General features: G+C 43.0%; 5 protein-coding genes across 5 annotated transcripts; 2 read left to right on the forward strand and 3 right to left on the reverse strand.

The window, feature by feature from the left end:
• Nucleotides 1-311: 311 nt before the first annotated feature.
• On the forward strand, nucleotides 312-1764 carry EAE98_008403 (uncharacterized protein; the record flags this gene model as incomplete). Its single annotated transcript, XM_038956026.1, has 5 exons — nucleotides 312-383; nucleotides 437-1033; nucleotides 1084-1253; nucleotides 1307-1440; nucleotides 1499-1764. The coding sequence occupies 5 exons, from the start codon at nucleotides 312-314 to the stop codon at nucleotides 1762-1764; spliced, it is 1239 nt and encodes a 412-aa protein (XP_038807485.1).
• Nucleotides 1765-2258: 494 nt separating this feature from the next.
• Nucleotides 2259-5189, reverse strand: EAE98_008404 (uncharacterized protein). Its single transcript, XM_038956027.1, has 3 exons — nucleotides 3585-5189; nucleotides 2855-3514; nucleotides 2259-2743 (listed from the first exon to the last, which is right to left on the reverse strand). The coding sequence occupies exons 1-3, from the start codon at nucleotides 4641-4643 to the stop codon at nucleotides 2558-2560; spliced, it is 1905 nt and encodes a 634-aa protein (XP_038807486.1). The 5' UTR covers nucleotides 4644-5189; the 3' UTR covers nucleotides 2259-2557.
• A 699-nt stretch (nucleotides 5190-5888) lies between these two features.
• EAE98_008405 (uncharacterized protein) lies at nucleotides 5889-6982 on the forward strand (the record flags this gene model as incomplete). The annotated part of the gene is made up of 2 exons (XM_038956028.1): nucleotides 5889-6350; nucleotides 6454-6982. The coding sequence occupies 2 exons, from the start codon at nucleotides 5889-5891 to the stop codon at nucleotides 6742-6744; spliced, it is 753 nt and encodes a 250-aa protein (XP_038807487.1). The 3' UTR covers nucleotides 6745-6982.
• An 826-nt stretch (nucleotides 6983-7808) lies between these two features.
• On the reverse strand, nucleotides 7809-11360 carry EAE98_008406 (uncharacterized protein; the record flags this gene model as incomplete). The annotated part of the gene is made up of 2 exons (XM_038956029.1): nucleotides 7809-8989; nucleotides 9038-11360. 2 exons carry the CDS (start codon nucleotides 11358-11360, stop codon nucleotides 7809-7811), a joined length of 3504 nt encoding a protein of 1167 aa, XP_038807488.1.
• Nucleotides 11361-13919: 2559 nt separating this feature from the next.
• Nucleotides 13920-18749, reverse strand: EAE98_008407 (uncharacterized protein; the record flags this gene model as incomplete). Its single annotated transcript, XM_038956030.1, has 1 exon — nucleotides 13920-18749. One exon carries the CDS (start codon nucleotides 18747-18749, stop codon nucleotides 13920-13922), a length of 4830 nt encoding a protein of 1609 aa, XP_038807489.1.
• Between the last annotated feature and the right edge of the window lie 1437 nt (nucleotides 18750-20186).

The following is a 20186-nucleotide window of genomic DNA, read 5'->3' on the forward strand; positions in this document are numbered from 1 at the left end:
AATCATAATTGGAGCTCGCCAATTTTGATTTTACCCCGCGGTATTGATGTCTGTGAATCAAAAGCATGATATTGAACGAACCGTGGCACTCATTTCGATTGGTTACAGCTGTCAATACTAATAAAACCGTTGCATTTTCAGAAAGTTGTTTGCCTTTTATAGATACCCCTTCATTCCTCGTGAGCTCATTACGGATTGACTTTGCATTAGCTTATTAGCAATCTAGCATTTGCTCCTCCCTTGTTTCCCATTTGCACATCTATTCAACAATAAAGCAGCCCACCAAGTACCAAGATAAATCACCATCAAAAATGAATGACTCAACTTTCTTCGATCAGGCCATCGGTCAATACGATGAGAAATTAAAAGCAATCAATCAAAAGGTAGCAGCAGCCTTCTATTCCATATACAATTGCACCGTATCTCACAGGTTTAGATCCACGAAAATCCAGAGCTTGGATACAATGAAGTAAAGGCACACGACAACATTACGTCCATGCTAAAAGAGCTAGGTTACTCTGTCACGACTGGAGCGTATGGTGTACCGACAGCTTTCTCGGCTGAGTATGGTAGTGGGGGTCGTCTTGTAGTGTACAACGCGGAATATGATGCTTTACCCGATATCGGACACGCGTGTGGCCACAATCTCATTGCTACTGCTTCAATTGCATCATTTCTTGGTCTGGCCGCCGCAATCAAAGAGCATAATATTTCCGGCCGAGTCAGGCTTTTGGGGACACCGGCTGAGGAAGGAGGTGGAGGAAAATTGAAGCTCATCGACGCTGGAGCGTACAAAGATGTTGATGCTTGTATGATGGTTCATCCATCGATCAGAGACCCGAGTCATGGTCTTGTCGGCTCTGCCTATAGCACCACATTGGCAAACCACAAGTTTAAGATTCATTACACGGGCAAGCCTTCTCATGCGGCTATGGCACCTTGGGAGGGTATCAATGCGCTTGATGCCGTTGTTCTGGCTTACAATGCTATAAGTGTATTGAGACAACAGATCAAACCATACGAAAGGATCAATGTAAGCATATTGAATATTTCTCCAACCACATGTATTCTAACCTATACCAGGGTGTGATTGAATCTGGTGGCACAAGACCAAATATCATCACGGCTAGTGCAGGATTAGTTTATTACATCAGAAGTGCTACTCTTAAAGAAGCCGACGAGCTCAAAGCCCGAGCCATTAAATGTTTCGAGGGAGCTGCTATTGCAACAGGCTGCACCGTCGAATTTGAAGAGTATGTTTACAATCCCCGCTTTTCATTTCAAGATATCCATTGACCTTGCTCAGGATCAACACATACGCGGATACACGACCCAACAAGCCCATCTGCTACCATTACGCCCAGGCGATGGAGAGTCTCAAATACCCCGTTACATGTGATTTTAAACACATTGATAATGCCCCTGGCTCAACAGATATGGGTAAGTTTCGAACCTCGCTTCAACATAGCTCATCTCCTAACCGATCTCTCCATCGCAGGTAACGTCACATACGAATGTCCCGGCTTCCATGGTTGGTATGGCATCTCCGATACAGCATTTAACCACACTCCTCAATTTACACAAGCGGCCGCTACAAAAGAAGCTCATGATATTACTATTGTGACGGCTAAAGCCATGGCGATCGTGGGATGGAAAGTTCTGACCGATGACGAGATAGCGGAAAGTGTAAGGAAAGATTTTGAGGAAGATAAAATCTTAAGGGAGAAGCCTAGGGGTGTGGTGTCCGTGGGGGGTGCTTGTTGAGGGAAAGTTTGTGAGATGGATCGGCTCGATGGACGGAAATAATTTTTATTGCGTATAGGCAAATATAGTAGTTTGAAGAGAGCATGTTAATCGGATTGATCGATTTCGTCGCTAAGTAGTCGTCCCATCGTTGCACGTCATACTTTCCAGATACCAACATCATATCCCATGTTACATAAAAGTAGCAATCCGCAATTCGCTATTACCTGGGCTTTGCCCTTTCTTAACGAATAATCCAAACAGATCATCTATCTATATCTCATAAACAAATACTTCCTCATCCTCAAACCAGAAATAATAGTCTCTTCACTCCCCGTCACTTTCTTAAGCGATGCATACCCCTTAACCCGAACCACCTCGTTAGTATCGAGCTAGACTACCTAGGTAATTTGTATCACTGATAGATACCTAGATATATTCTCTGATTCTGATACATTATTATAACATGTATTCGATCTCTAACCTTGTTTATTTCTCATTCTTCATGTATTCATTTATTTATTTACGTAGTTGTTTATTTATTTATTGTGATTATTTCATTTATTCATCATTCATAATTCCCCCATCCCATCCCAGATTCCAAACTTTTCCTTTCCCCTTTCCTTCCTTCCTTTCCAATCGCCAAATTGATTCATACCATGCTAGGCTTATATTCAAACATACAATTTAATCCATACTCTGTCATTCATTCCACCTACCTAGGTATATACCACTACATCATTTTCATCTACCTCCTCACAAGACTTCTTTCCCTTGTTTTTCTCACAATTCCTTCTTCCTTGCTCTTTTCTCCTTACTTTCTAAACCCAAGTTTCGGCAATTTAATCCCTATCGTTATAGCAAACGACAGAATACTTACCACCAGCGCAAATACATACGCGGCTTTTAGTGCTTCGGCGTAGGAATCGATGACTTGGTCTCTGTAGTGGGGTTCTAGACCTGCTACTGCTTGGACTGAGGAGCGGACTGCTTCGATGACCTATTGAATTATTGATTTATTAGTTTTTCTTCTTCCAGATCAAAATGATAAAATTCTAGAGAAGATATAGAGGAACATAAAGAAAATGAATGAAAAATGAATGAAAAATACCTTCTCCTTATCGGGTCCCACAACATTCGCATTCAAGAATCCCACCAACGAATTCTGCACAATCAGCGAACTGACCGCCACCCCCAAAACCTGTCCCATGCTCCTCCACAAAACCAATGTCGTCGTGACAACCGCTTGTTCCCCCTGTTCGCTCACGGCCAGAACACTCATGAAACTTCCCGGCATTTGGAATCCTTGTCCCATACTCGATGGAATCAATAGTAATACGTATACCCAATTTGGCAATGAGCGATTCATAGCTACTAGTCCTATAGTTCCGATGACATAAAGAGAGACACCGAGGACCAAGGGGGTTTTGAGGTTGCGCGTCCAGGTGATGAGGAATCCGGTGAGGGTGCCGATCGCGCTGGCGGCGATGGAGGGGATGATGAGACGGAGACCGGATGCGGTGGGGGATTCGAGGAGGACGGCTTGGAAATAGAGGGGGATGTTGAAGAGGACTGCGTTGATTACGATGGCGCCAAGGGCGTTGCCGATGATGAGGGAACCGCGGGGATTGTGGGTTATGAGGGAGAGGGGCATGACGGGTTGGGAGGCGTAGTATTCGGTTATGATGAATAGGGGGAGGCCAATGATAGTGAGGATTATGCAGGTGAGAATGAGGGGGTGTGTCCAGGGGTAGATATTACCACCGAGATTCTGATGAGTGTTAGATTGAATTGTACACGCAAGTAAAAAGAATTTGACAGGCTCCTGGGAAGGTACTTACAATTGCGAGTATGAAGAAAGTAATAGTGGCCATTAGTAACAACGAACCTTTATAATCAAAAACACTCAAAGCCTCCTTCAATGTTTTCTTCCCCCTATTCAAACCCAAATCATTCGGGATAACAAAACACGAAACAATCAAGCAAAGAATCAACCCTGGGACCTGAACCCCAAATTCCCATCTCCATCCAAGATGATCCGCAATCGCGCCACCTAGTGCCGCCCCCGAAGCTGCTCCAATCCCAAAAACAATATTCAGATATGATTGATACGCTCCGCGGATCTCGATGGGTATGAGATCGCTTGTGATAATCGATCCCATGGACATGACACCCCCCGCACCCAATCCACAAACCGCTCTCGCGATGATGAAACTTGTCATACTTTGAGCAAGAGCACACCAAATCGTCGATACCAAAAACAAAATCATAGAGAAAATATATGGAGGTTTTCTTCCCATGGCATCGGAGAGACGTCCGAAAATGGGTTGGAAACTGGTGGATGTGAGGAGAAATGCGGTGGATAACCATGATGCACTATTAGACGCATGAAAATATGAAGTGATAACTGGATGACTCGAAACCATGATTGTAGAATCAAATGAAGATAATGTATATGTTAGAAGCACACCGCCGAAAATGAGCCAAAATCTCTTTACTCCAACGCCGCCTAGAAAAGGTGATTTGGGTTCCTCGTCATCGTCCTCGATGGTTTCTCGAATACTCCTAATAGAACCAGAAATGGATTTCCTTCTCGTGCTTACACGACTTGAATTTCGAGATCCTCGTTTGGCATGGTGATGAATTCGGGAACTTCGAAGCATAGATGATTCTTGAGGATTGGTTTCGATTCCTATAGCTGTAAATGATGTTGTTCTCGATAACATCAAATCGAATTCATTGGGATCGACATCAGTTCCTGTTGAATCGCCATCATTATCCACCAAGACTTCTTCAATCGCAGGTGTGTCATTTCTGGGTGGAAAGAGGAGTGGTGTATTCTCTGTCGCGGTATGGGATGAGGGATTTGGACCACCCGCTCGATAATTGGTTTCCGCCATAATTTCTCTCCTCTGTGCGAAACCGATAATACTCAACAAAGTTCAAACAAAGTCAATTTGCAGAGAATGGAGATCAACATATATATAGATGCACCCGCACTCTCAAAGCGAATTCGGAGTCACCGCCCAATGGAGCAATCATTTTTTTCTCGACACCCTCACAATCATCTACAAGGGAATTGCTGACCCCAAACTCCTCCACTTTCCTCCAGAGGTTAGAGGGGATGGGAAATATATAACCCTGTGACCCTCTATATAACGCAATCGTGCTACGAAAAACCCTCATCCCTTTGGATCCATCAGAGAAAAGAATTCACCGAGTGAGTCAGTCCCGCTTTCATACATCGTATAGTAGGTACATGCATACGATGCACCTATCGTAGAGAAAAGAGGAAACCGAGATTTGAGGACATGCAATGTTCGAAGAGTTGCAATTGCATCCATCCACCAGTGATACCCGTCGCACCATAACGGGTAAAGGACTTTCGTGACGGGGAACCTATCAGCGCAAAGTATGATTTTCCCGCTTCATCTCTTGGGGTGGGATGGATGGCATATATGAAGATTTCGATTATTCATACAATTGAAAGTTGTGTTTTCTGATTGAACAGGTCTTATACGATGACTGAGAATGTGACCTTTTTATTATTATTGACTACCTATCTATATCTTAAAGACGGGATCCCATTCTAGAATACTCTCCATGTATCCGATGAGGCTATCTAATATAATACAATACAGTACAATATAATACAATCCAATCCAATACATTCCAATCCATCATCATCATGCAAAGGGCGCGAATCAACAATCACTCACTACAAATACCTACAACCCCAGCGAGCCCAGGCTTTCCACTCAAGTATTCTGCATGCAAGCATGGATTTATTGCAGACCTCGGGAGCTTCGAGTATGCTATCGTACGTACGGATAATATTCGGTTGAATACAATACCCGTTATCGATAAGAGAAACCACCGCATACCGAGCCAAAAATATCCCGGAGCAATATCGGACTTGATATCAAACAGACAATCTGTTTACCCAATATTCATTCAATCTTTGGACTTATCTATTCCACACAAGTTAAATCAAACAAACCATTGACTTTCAAGATCTCTCTCGCTATCATCTTGAAATTCACACATTCTCTTTCATCTATCTATCTCTATATCTATATCTATATCTCTATCGACCTTCCACAAACATTTAGCATACCCCCCCATCATATCCTATCCCATCCAGCATGCCCTCCCCTCCCCTCCGCATCGCCATCCTCGAATGCGACACGCCCCTCCAAAACACCAATTCCAAATACGGCGGGTACGGCGGGGTATTCACCTCACTCCTCCAGCGGGGGGCCTCTTCGCTCTCCCCTCCGCTCCCCGACTCCTCTCTGCAGATAACCAAATACGACGTTGTCACCGCGCAGGAATATCCCTCCCTCTCCTCCATCGACGCAGTCCTCATTAGCGGATCGCGACACACGTCTTTTGATTCCGATGCGTGGATCGCGAAGCTGGTGGAGTTTGTGAAGGGGGTGTTGGCGCAGGAGAGAGTGCGCCTGGTGGGAGTGTGTTTTGGACATCATATTATTGGGAGGGCGTTGGGGACAAAGGTGCAGAGGAGTGAGAGGGGGTGGGAGGTGAGTGTTACGCCTGTGGAGTTGACGGGGAGGGGGAAGGAAATTTTTGGGTTGGAGAAATTGGTATGTTTATTTATCTATTTCTATTTCTATCTCCATTACTTTGATTTCATACATGAATTGAGGAATTGGGAGAGGAGGGAAACCAAAACTAACGTATCAAAAGAACATATTCCAAATGCACAAAGATATCATCTACGCATATCCGCCCGAAGTCGAACAATTAGCATACACAGATAAATGCGCCACGCAGGGAATGTACATCAGCAAAAGACTCATCACCGTCCAAGGACATCCGGAATTCACAGAGGAGATAGTGCGGGAATTATTAGAGGCACGACATGCATCGGGGGTTTTTGACGATGAGACTTACACGGATGCGGTGGGGAGAGTAGCTAAGGAGCATGATGGTGTGAAAGTAGCGCAGGCATTTTTGAAATTCATCATGGAGGATTAGACGGAGATTCTTTTGGGGTGGGAATAGTCGTATAATTCACTATCGGTGTATGAAGCCATTTCTCAGGAAATTCCCAATCTTTACTCCATCCATTGAGCATTCAAATTATAATCATTAAATAACTCTATCACTCAATATACCTATCCTTCTCACCCCTTCTCATCCCTTCCCATCCCATCCCATGAAACTCCACTCCTCCACCCTTCAAATCCCCATCCCCATCCCATACGCAGAAGCGAGACTTGTTGAAAAATCCATTCCATCCATCCATCCATCCATCTAGCAAGCAAGCAAGCACCTTGATATAAAACAAATCTTCCAAGTAGCATTCACAGCCACATTCACATTTACATTCACAAAGAATGAGAGTTTCAAAGCATACCTAGATAGTCCTAGTCTAAGAAGGTATTTCTCTTTTTCTCAAGCTCAAGCTCAAGCTCAAGCTCAAGCTCAAGCTCAAGTATCATCTTAAGTATCATATCATCTATCTATCTCATCCATCTCCTCTCATCTCCTCACATCCTTCACATTCACATCCCTCATTACATCATCTCATTCATCTCCTCACATGCTTCACACCTCTCTCACATTCACATCCCTCATTACATCATCTCCACCTACCAAAAACACAAAACATAAAACATAGAAATATAAAAATATAAACAAACAAACAAAAAAATCATCAATAATAAAACAAAAAAACACCTCTCCAAATCCTATTTACATATTTACATACACCCACCCATCCATCAATCCATCCATCCATCCATAAAATCCATCATTCAAAGCATGAAAAGAGAAAAAAACCCTCCAAATCCCATCCACATGCTAACCAACCAAGCAACCAAACAACCAACCCATTCCTATATCCCGAGGTATTTCCTTTCTTCCGTGGTGTGGTATAAGTAACATCTCTGCTTCGTGTTCCCATGGTATCAATCAAAAACTCTTCTTTTCCTTTCCTTTTTTCCTCTTTTGCATCATCCTCTTCTTCATTCGCATACCTCCTTATACATTAATTTTCCCCTTACTTTCCTTTCCGTCAACTCTATCTCCCACTCCCCCTAATTCCTCTTAACCGCATTCCCCACACTACTAATCCCCTCGCTAATCCCCTCACTAATCTTCGAACTCCACCCTCCCATCCACCTAGGAACCGTCATCGTCAACCTAATCCTCCCCTCCACAATCGCCTCCACACAATTAATAATTCCAAACGCACTCGATCCCACCGCTCTAAAGAGCGCCAGAGCCGCCACCGCCCACAGAAGAAACGTCAAGTAATAGTTCGTCCCCAAGTGATCCGGTCCATAAGCTTCACTAACAGCCATTGCCAACGTTCCATTTGCAATCATCCAGACGAGGACCATGTACGTACGAACACTCTTGTAGTAATCTTCCTGCTGTTGCGATTCCGAGATGGGAGGCACGGGGACCTCGAGTCTGTCACGGAGATTGCGAAGCGCTTCATCATAGCCGGAATCGATATCGAGTTGCTCAGAGGGCATTTCGAGTTCGACCGTTTGACCTTTTCCAGAAGCGGCTCCAAGATCGTTAGACATGACATTGTCACCTTTAGTTCCCCATGTGACATCGTGGGTGTTGCAGAAGGCGTAGACTTGAAGTGTACAGATGTAACTTGGAAGAAGAGCAAAGTAAGAACCAGAACTGGTGAACATATGCCAAGGATCGAGATAGAGGAAAGACATGAGGAAGTAGAGGCCTATGGTTGAACAAAGCGAGACGACAAGATTGGTGAAGAGATTATTGCCAAGTACGAGACTTTTGGCATTATCGTGGACTTCTCGGTAAACGATATAAATGGTGGAGAAGAGTGTGTATACCATGATGATCGAGTAAATGATCATGGACATGTAATATAACTTTCGTGCTCCTTGTGGCCGATTTCCCATAGATAGAATGAATTGTGTGGCGGTGAGAAGAACACAAACATATTTTAGGATATAAAATATATATTTTCCGATACTGTGACCAAATGGATCCATATTATCGACAGATAGCGAACCGGCAATGAAGTAGAAGGTAAGGTAGAAATTGGCCAGAGAAAAGTAAGTAAAGAGGAGTTGAATGAACTGATAGATAAATTCAATGTGAAGAAGGATCTTTCGTCCAAGGGTATGATCAGTATGCCATACTTGTTTGAAGTGGGCCAGAGAATAAACAGCTGCGAAGAAAGCTCCATTGAGCCATCTTCTTCTTTGCGATACGAATTCCGGAACAGTATCTAAAAATGATCAGTAAACTCCACAACAAAAATAGCGATTCAACTTACCTGGCACATCAGTCTCTCCGGTACATCCCTTCACATATTTCAAGACCCATCTTTCATCTCTCTTAGCCACCAATTCCCAACACAAAATACGATCCTCAGCCAAATACATATTTGCCGTAAAGACATCTGCATTTTGACCATGTAGCGTTTCTCCCTTGAAATATTGACTCAAGGGACCATGACCCGTATGATCATTCTGTAAAGCATGATATCTGTATGCACTCAATGCACCAGGCAAAACAGTAATATAACCAAACACACTCTCGATAGGTTTATCAAGAATATTCGACATCTTATATTCGAAATTTTGAGACGCCACCAAGGGATTAAGAAGTCCCATCCATCCTTTCCCTTTCATAGCTTTGATTTCTCCACAAGCACCAGCGACATTAGAGTCGGTATCAAAAGCTTTCCACAAGTGATAAAGTGAATTGCCTCCAGGTTTCGTACCCACATCCAACATGATACAGATATTCGGCGTGAGAGCTCTTCCAAAAGCATTGAAGAACCAACGATGAGAATTCAATTTCTTTGCATTCTTTTCCTTGAGACAAAAAAGCATCTGACAAGGAACAATTCCCTTCTCAGCACCTTTGAACTTGAGGTCCGAATCCAAAGAAACTTGAGTCGTATACTCATACACATGAGCTTGCACTTCTCTCCCATTAACCAAATTCTTAGCAATTCCATCTTGATAAACACCCATGGCAGCCAAAGCATCAAGCGTTCTCGGATGAATTTTCTGTCTACCATCCGAAATAATAGCAACCACAATTTTTTGCCATCCATTCTCTCCCCACGTTCTAGATTTCGATCGAGAACAGAAATGTGAGATATTTTTCATAACAGCATGCATCGTTCTCGTAAAATCAATTTCCGTCTCATTGTACATGGTAATACAGATGAACAGTTCGGTTTCTCTAGCCGTGGCTCCCATATTTTGACGTAATTTGTAACCTTTCGCTACAAAATCATCGGGATCACATGTAACAGCTGTATATCGCATATGTGTGAATTCGATTTCATCTCTTCGTGGCAAGAAACTGTAAAGGATAGTAGGGATTTTACACTCCAAAATCAGTTCTCCGTTAATAAGTTTGACTTCTCTTTTTTTCATCTGAGTCGTCCTATTGGCACCTCTGCGTTCTTGCTTTCCAGAAGGTGCGGGCCCATAATGTTCGTAGTCCTTTGCACTTTCCATGTCATCAGCAAAAGTCGAATACGATTGTCTCGACCTCATAGTTCCTCTCACGTCCCTCTTTTCCGGCCCAAAAACATCCTCATCCAACATTTCTTCTTCGTAATCGTGTTCGAGTGGTATGTGAATTGTTGCGTCATCTCCAAATGGTGACCGAGCACCATGAGCCGCAAATAAAGGCGCCGGAGGTAATGGTCTTCTCGGACTCCCCCCATAAGCTGTTGAAGGTGTGCCAGGTCTTGGACTTCCATTCAAGTCCGATGGCTCATATTGATAACCCATTGGAGGCGGCACGTTGAATTCCGAAGAGTTCCTCTCTTCTCTAATTGGAGACCAAGTTCGCGTGGGAGACGCTCGACCGGAGGGTGAGTATTGTAGAGGGGAATATGGACGATATGCGCTTTCGGGGGGAGGTAAATCTGGGACGTTATCTATAATTGAAGGCGCCCTTCGATGATCGTCGTATGTGGTTGCCGTAGGAGGTCTTCTATGGTCATCGTAGGTATTAATCGAAGGAGGTCTTCTATGGTCGTCGTAGGTATTCATTGATGGAGGACGCCTATGATCGTCATATGTATTTATTGAAGGAGCTCTTCTATGATCATCGTAGGAATCTGTGGACATAACAGAAGCTTGATAAGATCTGCGATCGGAGGAAGTACTAATATTTTTCACCAGTGAGCTTTTTTTACCTATCAATTGCGATTTCAGAGTAGACAAAGGGGAGGAAACCGGGTGCCTAAGAGATCTTCGACGGGAAGGGCCATCTGGAAGAACCGGCAAGAGATGCGCGATGTCATTGGGGTCATGGGCACTCATAGCTGTCGCTGATATCTCGACTCCTGTTTGCAACTTGCAAGATGAGATGACTTCCTCTTCTTTCTTGAGAGACGCGAGATGCTCTGGGGTCGCCACGGGCACGGCTGGAGGGGGTTTCCTGGGAGATAAATGAACAGCTCGCGGAGCGAGTGGTACTACATACGGACGGGTATCGGGATCATCGTAGGAAGTTAACAAACGAATTTCGGAGCCATGTCGATTGTGACCTGCAGGTATTGAATCATATTCATCTGGATATGTCTCTGAATACATTGGAGGCATCGAGGGCGTATTTGAGCGATCCATATTTAAAATTAATGCTTATTGTGAATTGGGGAGTGAACTTTGCGACGGAAATGCGCCAATTCCAATCTTCTTTGGGGGAAATGCGAAGGAATGTTTACGCTTCCATGAATGGATTTGGAATGGTTTGCGTGCGAAGCGAATGTTTTGGTGTAAATATTGATATTCTTTTGGGGAGATTGAGTCTCAGAATTGGGTTTTCCAAGGTTTCTTTGGATTTGGATTTGGATTCGGATTCAGATTCAAGTTTGGATTCAAATTCAATTCTCCCAATCCAATTCCAATATTTGCAAATAATAAAAGTATAATGGTAATGTAATAATTATCAAATGTCAAATATCAAAGATCAAAGATCATAGACCAAGTGGAGAGAGGAAGTGTGGTTGGTATGTAGGTACAGGACGGGTACAGGACAGGACAGGACAGGAGTTTCTTTCGTAGACACGCAGCATCCGATTTTCCTCTAGGGCAGACAAGGCAAGGCAGCGGGCACGCAAGCAAGCAAGCATGGGAGGGAACGAGGAAACGAGGGAAAAGAGGGTAAAGAGGGTAACGAGGGTAAGGAAAAATGGATCAACATCTCCACGAAATGGAATGGCGGGAGGACCAGTTGACGGGGCAACGATGCATTCGACTCAACTAGGTATTCAACTGTTTTTTCTTTCTTCCCAGCCACGTTTTCGCGTGCTCCAGCTATTAACCATGCAGATCTGGTATCCATCCTAGGTACGTAAGATAGCTAAGACTGGACAGCCAACCAATCCCATCCACCAATGCCATTCTCCGCGAGCTCCGGAGTCCGTTACATACATATATCGACATACCAATGCCATACCTACCTATCGTACATAGTACATAGTACATACTGCAGGATATCTACCTAGGTACCTAGGGAGAGTACATACTACACAGCCATGAAAATGGAGTAGACGGTAGACCATACCTACCTCGTACCTACCTAGTATTACCAATCTATACATCCATCTAAAAATACATTTATACATTTCGTATCCTATGATTCCTATCCCCTTTTTTTCTAATCATTCATTGTCTGTTTGTTTACTTGTCTCGAAAGTGTATACGCGTATCTAGGTAGGTATATAAAATAGGGTTTTCCGAAGCGATCGATGATGAGAAGAGAGAAGCGATTAGTCTCATTATTATATGATGTATACATATATACGGAGAAATACATACAAACCAGTATGATATATACATACCTATAAAGAAGTAGATATATACCAGTACTAGACACCTAGCTACCTACCTACTCATACATAAATCACATGAACAATCTACCTAATCAACAACGGATACAGATACAGAGTAGATAAAAGTCCGTGAGCGATCTAGAGCCACATTCCTACTAATAGATAGGTACTATCTAGAAACGATAGTGAGATGAAAATGATAAGATATGATATTAGGTGGGAAAATCTGTCTTACCTTACTGTTCACTGTTCACTCGTCTATCTATGTTATGTAGGTACAGTACTCACTCAGAAATCACCCCTCACTTTTACTTCACTTGTTTCACTCTTCAACTCATCGACTCATTAATAAACATTCTGTACAATTCACAATTCACAATTCACAATTCACAATTCACAATTCACAATTCACAATTCACAATTCACAATTCACAATTCACAATTCACAATTCACAATTCACAATTCACAATTCACAATTCACAATTCACAATTCACAATTCACAATCCACAATCCACAATCCACAATTCACAATTCACAATTCACAATTCACAATAAATTCCTCATTCATTCATTCAAACCTCAGGTATCCATCTATCCATCCATTCATCCAACTATCTACAAATCTTCCCCATCTTTCCATCTTCCCTTCCCTCCCTCCCCTTCCATCCATCCTCCCTGCTCTCCATAAAAATTATTACTACTAAATTAATATATCCATCCAATAATAAAGCGCGCATCCAAAGTACATTGAATAGGTAAAACAAACAAACAAACAAAACATCAACATCAACATTAACATCACCTCAAAAAAAATCACATACCAGGTATCTGTGCTTGCTTGCTTGCAACGGCTACAACATCTTTCACTCTTTAAAGAAATATCCGCGTTCGTAGGATCGTAAATATACACAAAGGTTTTTAAATTCATCCTCATTTCTCGCAGAGTCCTTCTTCCCCAAGACCTCAAATATCTTTCTCTCTTTACTTCTCCTCTTCTTCTTCTCCCTCCAATTCCTCCCTCCCCCGCCTGAATTTTATCCTCCTCTCAACATGAATAGAATAAAAACCTTCCGTATCAAAAAACCATACCCGAAATATTAGGAACGTTTTTTATATAATGATGCAAAGAAGGGGGTATAAAGACGATACCCAACGCCCAATGACTTGAAAATAAATAAATAAGGAAAAAATGATGAGCGTATTGCTCTTCTTCAGACAGATGCTGAGATTTTGGAGAGGATGTATATGATACAACGAGATGAAGTTCTTGAGATTACCTTCATGTGTTTTGAATTTTGGGGGGGTATATGTTTGTGAAGAAGAAATTAAATTGACCTGCTTGACAGTCTTCAATTCCATCCCAATGAATTCTCCGCCATCATTGGTGCCGAGATTTGTTGTGTACGTGCTGAATGTCCTGCACTTCTTCCACTGCCTCCACTATTTCTATCGGTTCCTCCAATACCAGGTGTCAAACGTCCACCAGACATGAATGCACCACCAGTGAAAGCACCAGATTGTCTCATTTCTGATGCATTCATGATCGAGTTGGATCGACGATGGCTAAGCTTACGTTTCTTATATCTTCTGGCGATGAAGAACATGGCAGCACCATAAGCAGCTGCCGCACCTGCTGCTCCAACAACAATACCAGCTGTGGTACTCTTAACCTTGGGAGAGGTATTTTGAGCATCAGTATTGAAGACACCACTATTGCCTGAAGCACTAGTAGTTGCTGCTGATCCAGAACTATCAGTACCCGTTCCAGAACCACCTTCAAGAGTTGATCCAGGTGTCAATGGAATAGAAGGGTTGATATAGCTAACAAGTGTGCTAACTGAAGGATCGGCATTGTTGTAGATGGCTGCTGTAGGTGTATGTAAATCAAGTTCCAATGTGCTGACCAAGTTGGTGGGAATATAAGCGAGTGCCAAAGTTGTGATGTATTCCAATTGAGATTGTGTATTATATGGAATAAGACTGTGCATAACAACTTGTTCTGGCTTAATTCCTAATCCATTGGCAATACCTATTGGAAGGTATTGGAAGATTTGTGCTGATGAAAGTGGGTTGGCAACAACAAATGCATAATTGAGTTGGAAAAGGAATCCAAGTTGAATCAAGGTAGAGTTTTCTGGACTGGTTGGAATAGATCCACTGGGTGTAATGACCTTTGGCAAAGTTGTAGCAAGTGCAGTATTGGTAGGAGTAACTTGATTGGTCGATGAAGATTGAACAATGATGGTTTGTGGAAGCCACATTGATGTAGCATTGTTTGTAGCTGTTGGGTAGATTGTGAGAGGAGCTGTTGTTTCACTAGCCGTTTGAGTCTTAACAACTGAAGTAGTACTTTCTTGAGTGGGAGAGGCAATTGTTGATGGAGTAACAGTCGTCGATGGAACGGAAGTAATTGATGGAGTAACAGTCGTCGATGGAACGGAAGTAATTGGTGCAGTAGTAGCCGAACTTCCAGAGGTAACAGTTGCTGACGAAGCTGCAGTTGAAGATATATCAGTTACCGTTGTGTTTGGAGTTGTTGTGGCAGAAACCGATGTTGCAGTGCTTGATAGACTTGAGGCAGAAGCGGAAGAAGCAGAAATTGAGGTATCGGTGACATTGGCTGATCCACTGGTCACAGAAGCTGCGGAGGAAGTCGATAAAGTAACAACTCCTGTTCCTGAACTGGATGTGGTGGTAGCAGATCCGGTTTGAATACTGGTGGAAAGGCCAGTTGTAGATACTGCAATCGAGGTCTCATTTCCACTTGCAGTGGTTGGGAGAACAGTTCCTGAAATCGTAGAAGAAGATCCAAGGCTAATGGATGTACTTGAGACAATATCTGTTCCAGAAGTAATAGCTGTAGCATTTGGAGCACCAGTGGCAGTTGATATATCACTTGTAATCGTAGCAGATGATTCACTGGCAGTGCTAGAGCCAAATATACTCGATATTATACTTCCCAATGGAGTAGAACTGGAGGAAGATGGAGTAGTAGTACTAGCTGCGGTGGATGAGAGATCTGTGGAAGAACCAACAATGGAAGTAACACCAGAAATGATGGAGGATAATAATCCTGTGGCTGATGCACTTTCCGAGGTAATTGTAGCCGAGGCAGATACACCTGTTCCGCTGAGAATTGTTGAACTTGGGGCACTAGATAAATCTGACGTGATTGATCCAATTTCAGAGGTTACATTGGAAGTGGCAGAAGAAAGATCTGAAGACAAAACTGAAGTAGCCGAGCCAATGTCCGAAGTTACTGATCCGAGAAGAGAAGTAATACCGGAAAGAAGACCAGTTGATGTTGGGGCAGAGGATTCAGTAGCAGTAGAGCTAATTCCTGTAACTGGGCCGGTAATTCCTGTAGATGATGCAGAAGCACTCAAATCAGTAGCAGTAGTAGTTGGTAATGTATTCGAGGTTTCAGATGCCAAGGCAGAACTCAAGTCGGAAGTAACTCCAGATAGAAGGGATGAAATCAAATCTGTAGCGGAAGCAGTATTTGAAACATTGGTACTGTTCAAAGTACCTATAACAGATGCGGAATCAGTAGCTTCTGTTCCGGTAGCTGAGGCAGTACTAGTTGTGAGTAAATCAGATGTGAGAGATCCAACATCCGAAGTTACAGATGACAAATCAGATGTTACTCCAGATAGAAGAGAGGATAGTAAACCGGCTGGGGCTGTAGTAGATGCAGATGCACCTGAAACACCAGTTGCAGGTCCAGTAATTCCAGCGGAAGTAGGAGAAGCTGTAGCACTCAAATCCGTGGCAGATACACCTGTAGTAGCTCCAATAATACCTGCCGAGGAAGCCGAAGCCGAAGCGACAGAATCCGTAGGGGAAGTCAAGGAAGTTGGAAGAACATCCGAGGTAACGGAAGATACCAAGGAAGATACTCCACCGACCAAGGATGAGAGTAAATCGCCGGGAGCTGATGATGAAGCGGCATCTGAGCTGTAGATTGGAGCGGTTCCTGTTGAGGCTCCAGTAATTCCAGAAACTGTATTTGAAGGTGCTGAGACACCGGTAGATATTCCAGTAATTCCAGCAACAGTTGTTGGTGCTGAACTATCTGTAGTAGCAGTGTTTGAAACTGAGATATCTGAGGCAGCAGTAGATGGACCAGTAACACCAGCCAAAGTAGTTTCAGAAGAAACACCTGTAGCAGGTCCAGAAATTCCAGCACTTGAAGTTGCAGCTGATGAATCTGTTGGTAAAATAGCACTCGTTATTTGAGATACTGCAGTTCCTAGATCGGAAGTCACACCACCAACTAGACTGGTTAATCCAGTACCAATGACTCCCAAAAGACCAGATGATGAGTCAGTTGGAACAGATACTGGAGAAGTATTTGTATCCGAAGGACTTGCAGTGATAGTACTTGAGCCGGATAAAACTCCACCTGGTCCAAAAGTGATTCCACTAGCTGATGAAGAAGTAGTGGCTGAAGTCACCAATGTACTTTGAGAATCGGATTCAGAAGTTGTGGTAGGAAGGAGAATACTGGATGGGAGTAAACCTGTGGAAGCGACAATTGGTTCCAAAAGGTTTGAACTTGAAGAACTATCTACTGATGCGACTGAAGATGGGGATACAGTTGTACTTGGAGCTGAACCAGTTCCAGCGATATCACTGGAAGATGCAGATTTGACAGTGGTAGCTACAGGGGTTTCAGAAGATTCTGAGGACTGGGCAACACTGGAAATAACGGTTGGGGCTGTACCGGTAGGTACTCCAGAAACACCCGAGACGGTCAAACTTTGAATTGGAGTCTCGGTTGAAGTTGGAACTGAAACTGGCGCAGTTACTGATAAACCAGATCCAGTAGATGCTCCAGTAATACCCACAACTGAGCTCGAGGATGGAATTGAAGTCTCGGAAGCAATACTTTCAACGGAAGTTGGGACAGTGCCAGTGGATACACCGGAAATTCCATCAACGGTACTTTGGGTTGAAGTTTCGGTAGCGCTAGTTTCAGTAGGTTTTGGGGGTGTACCTGTAGATGGTCCAGAAACACCAGAATCTTCGGAAACGGACGTGCTTGAGACACTAGAGACGCTAGTGGCGCTGGTAGTTATGGGTACACCGGTGGGAGCTACAGTTAATCCAAGGGAAATATCAATATCAGTATTGCTGGAACTGCTGATTGGTTCGACAGCCGATTTTGTAGTAACCGATGAAACTCCGACGAGAACATAGGAACTGGTTGATGATGGGCTAGATACTCCAGTTGATACTCCAGTAATTCCATCCACGGTTGAGCTAGAAGAACTAATGATTGTAGGAACCGATACAACAGTTTGGGATGTACCAGTAGATGCTCCGGAAAATCCAGCATTGGAACTTGTCGCAACAGATTGTACTGATGAGCCAATGAAAGTCGAACTGGGTGAAGTGGTCGATTCAACGGATGAAATGCTGGGTTCAACTCCGGTCGAAATACCTGTAATTCCATCCACAATTGAAGTCGAAGAACTGGTAGTCGTGGGTTCCGGAACACTAGTAGTCGTAGGTACGGAAACGATGGTTTGGCTTGTTCCAGTTGATGCTCCAGTATATCCAGCATTAGAACTTGAATCTGTACTTAAAACTGAACTTTCCGTCGTTGATTGAGCACTTGGCGATGAGGTTGTTTCAACAGCCAAGATCGAAGTTGAAGTCGAACTTGTCGTTGGTGGAATCACGGGAACTTCACTAGATCCAGTTCCTAAAGTCACAGTACTCATAACTAGAATGGTTGTGATATCATTTGAAGATACATCACTAACGACGGTTGTACTCAAAGGTGGAATACTGGAAGGAATGCTCGTAGTAGTAGGAATGCTCGTAGTTGAACTCGACGACAAAGGTATCGATGTTGTAGTTGTCGTTCCTAAGCCAAGTATGGAAGAGAAAGTATCCAAGAATGAATTACTTGAAGATGCCCTCTTATTCGTCGTAGTATCTCGAGTCCCATCATCTGATAGTGGATCTTTTGTGGATGAGAATGAAGATGTAATTGTAGATTCATCCTTCGTATGCGATGTTTGAGCTGGTGTATTGCTTGTAATGGTATTGTTTGAATATATTTGTCTTTTGACTTCTCGTGGAAAGTAATACTTTGGTCGATCCCCTTCTGCGGAGGCAAGTGAGGAAAGAACGACCGCGGAGGCCAAGAATAGCGAAGGTGTATGCATGATTGTTAAATTTATCTCAATTTATTTCGAACTTATTATTGAGATATTAGTATTTGAAAGTATTGGACGAAAGTTTAGATCGATCTAAACATAAATTAGTTGAAGCTCCAAGTTGAGTACGACGACGGCGTTGGTTGATGAAGAATGGCCGCGGCCATCAAAAATGAAGATAGAAGACTAACTGTCAGGGCGAATAAGTAATAACGAGTGTACTTGACAAAATGTCAAAGAGTGTATCTATTGATAATTGTCATTAGTATGTCAACTTATTGAATATCGCATGAATGATCAACATAAATCTAAAGGTCAAGCAAGGTTTGGACGATAGTTTGCGAACGATTTGATATCGCGACCTCAATTCGAAGAACGGTCATCATTCAAGCCGAACCAACATTTTCCCTCGCAAACACTCTTTACTTTTGGTGAACAAATATCGACTCACATCTTAAAATTAATTGTATCAAATCGTATATGAATAAATCGCGAGTCTTTAAAGGAGTGTCGTGACGATAAATCGTCAATTGTTTTTTGGGTGGGTATATCCTCCTTTCACAACTTCGAATCGAAACCAAATCATCTACGAGCGACCATTATCCATAAGCCTCCGGAGGCTCTCACGATTAAAGATGCTGACAATCTCCGACGAGATAATATCGTTCGATCAACCTTCGCTTTCGAAATCGCTTGTTGGTTATTGTATTCCTGATGAGGTGTCGAGGGTTGGGTATAGAGAGAGTGTGGAGGTGAGGTCGGAGTGAAGAGGTAGGTGGGCGGTGGAGAAGGATGGCGAGGAGGAGGTTCAATGGAATGAATGAATGAATGAATGGATGAATTGAAGTGGCCTCGATTTCGTGAGAACCTTTTGCCTTGGGGCCTTGTGAAGCTTTCAGTGTGAGGATGAGAGATTTCTGTGGATACTCTCAAGTTGTGGAACGTAGGCGTACGGGCCAGGGAGTCAATTTACTAGAATTATAAAGGTTAGGTAGGGGGAACGTCCGTTGTATAGACCAGGAACCAAAAAGATAGTATGCCAGGGGGCCGTGAGATTGATAGAAGAAACGGGAGGAAGAGAGAGGTGGTGTAATTGTGAATACAAAGTAGGAACTAATAAGTAGATAGATTGAAGCACGAGCACATTTCAACATGATATTGTATAACCACGGTAGACTTACGGATGATATGATGGGAGTACGATGGAAGTACACAATACACCAAAAGGATGTATTGAGATGAATGAGGATGAGATTCTATTGTAACTATGGTTACAATCATACAACTTCTCTAATGTGAGATGGCAAGCAAGCAAAAGGAAATACCATTAATAAGATGTACGAAATACTCATAGATGAAACTAAATCCATAAAAAAATCAAAGTATGTTATTATGGAATTGTTTCTATATGCATCTACCGATACATCTTGAATTTGTTCATAAAAA

The sequence above is a fragment of the Botrytis deweyae genome, assembly GCF_014898535.1.
Source record: "Botrytis deweyae strain B1 chromosome Unknown BDEW_022, whole genome shotgun sequence".
Lineage (NCBI taxonomy): Eukaryota > Fungi > Ascomycota > Leotiomycetes > Helotiales > Sclerotiniaceae > Botrytis > Botrytis deweyae.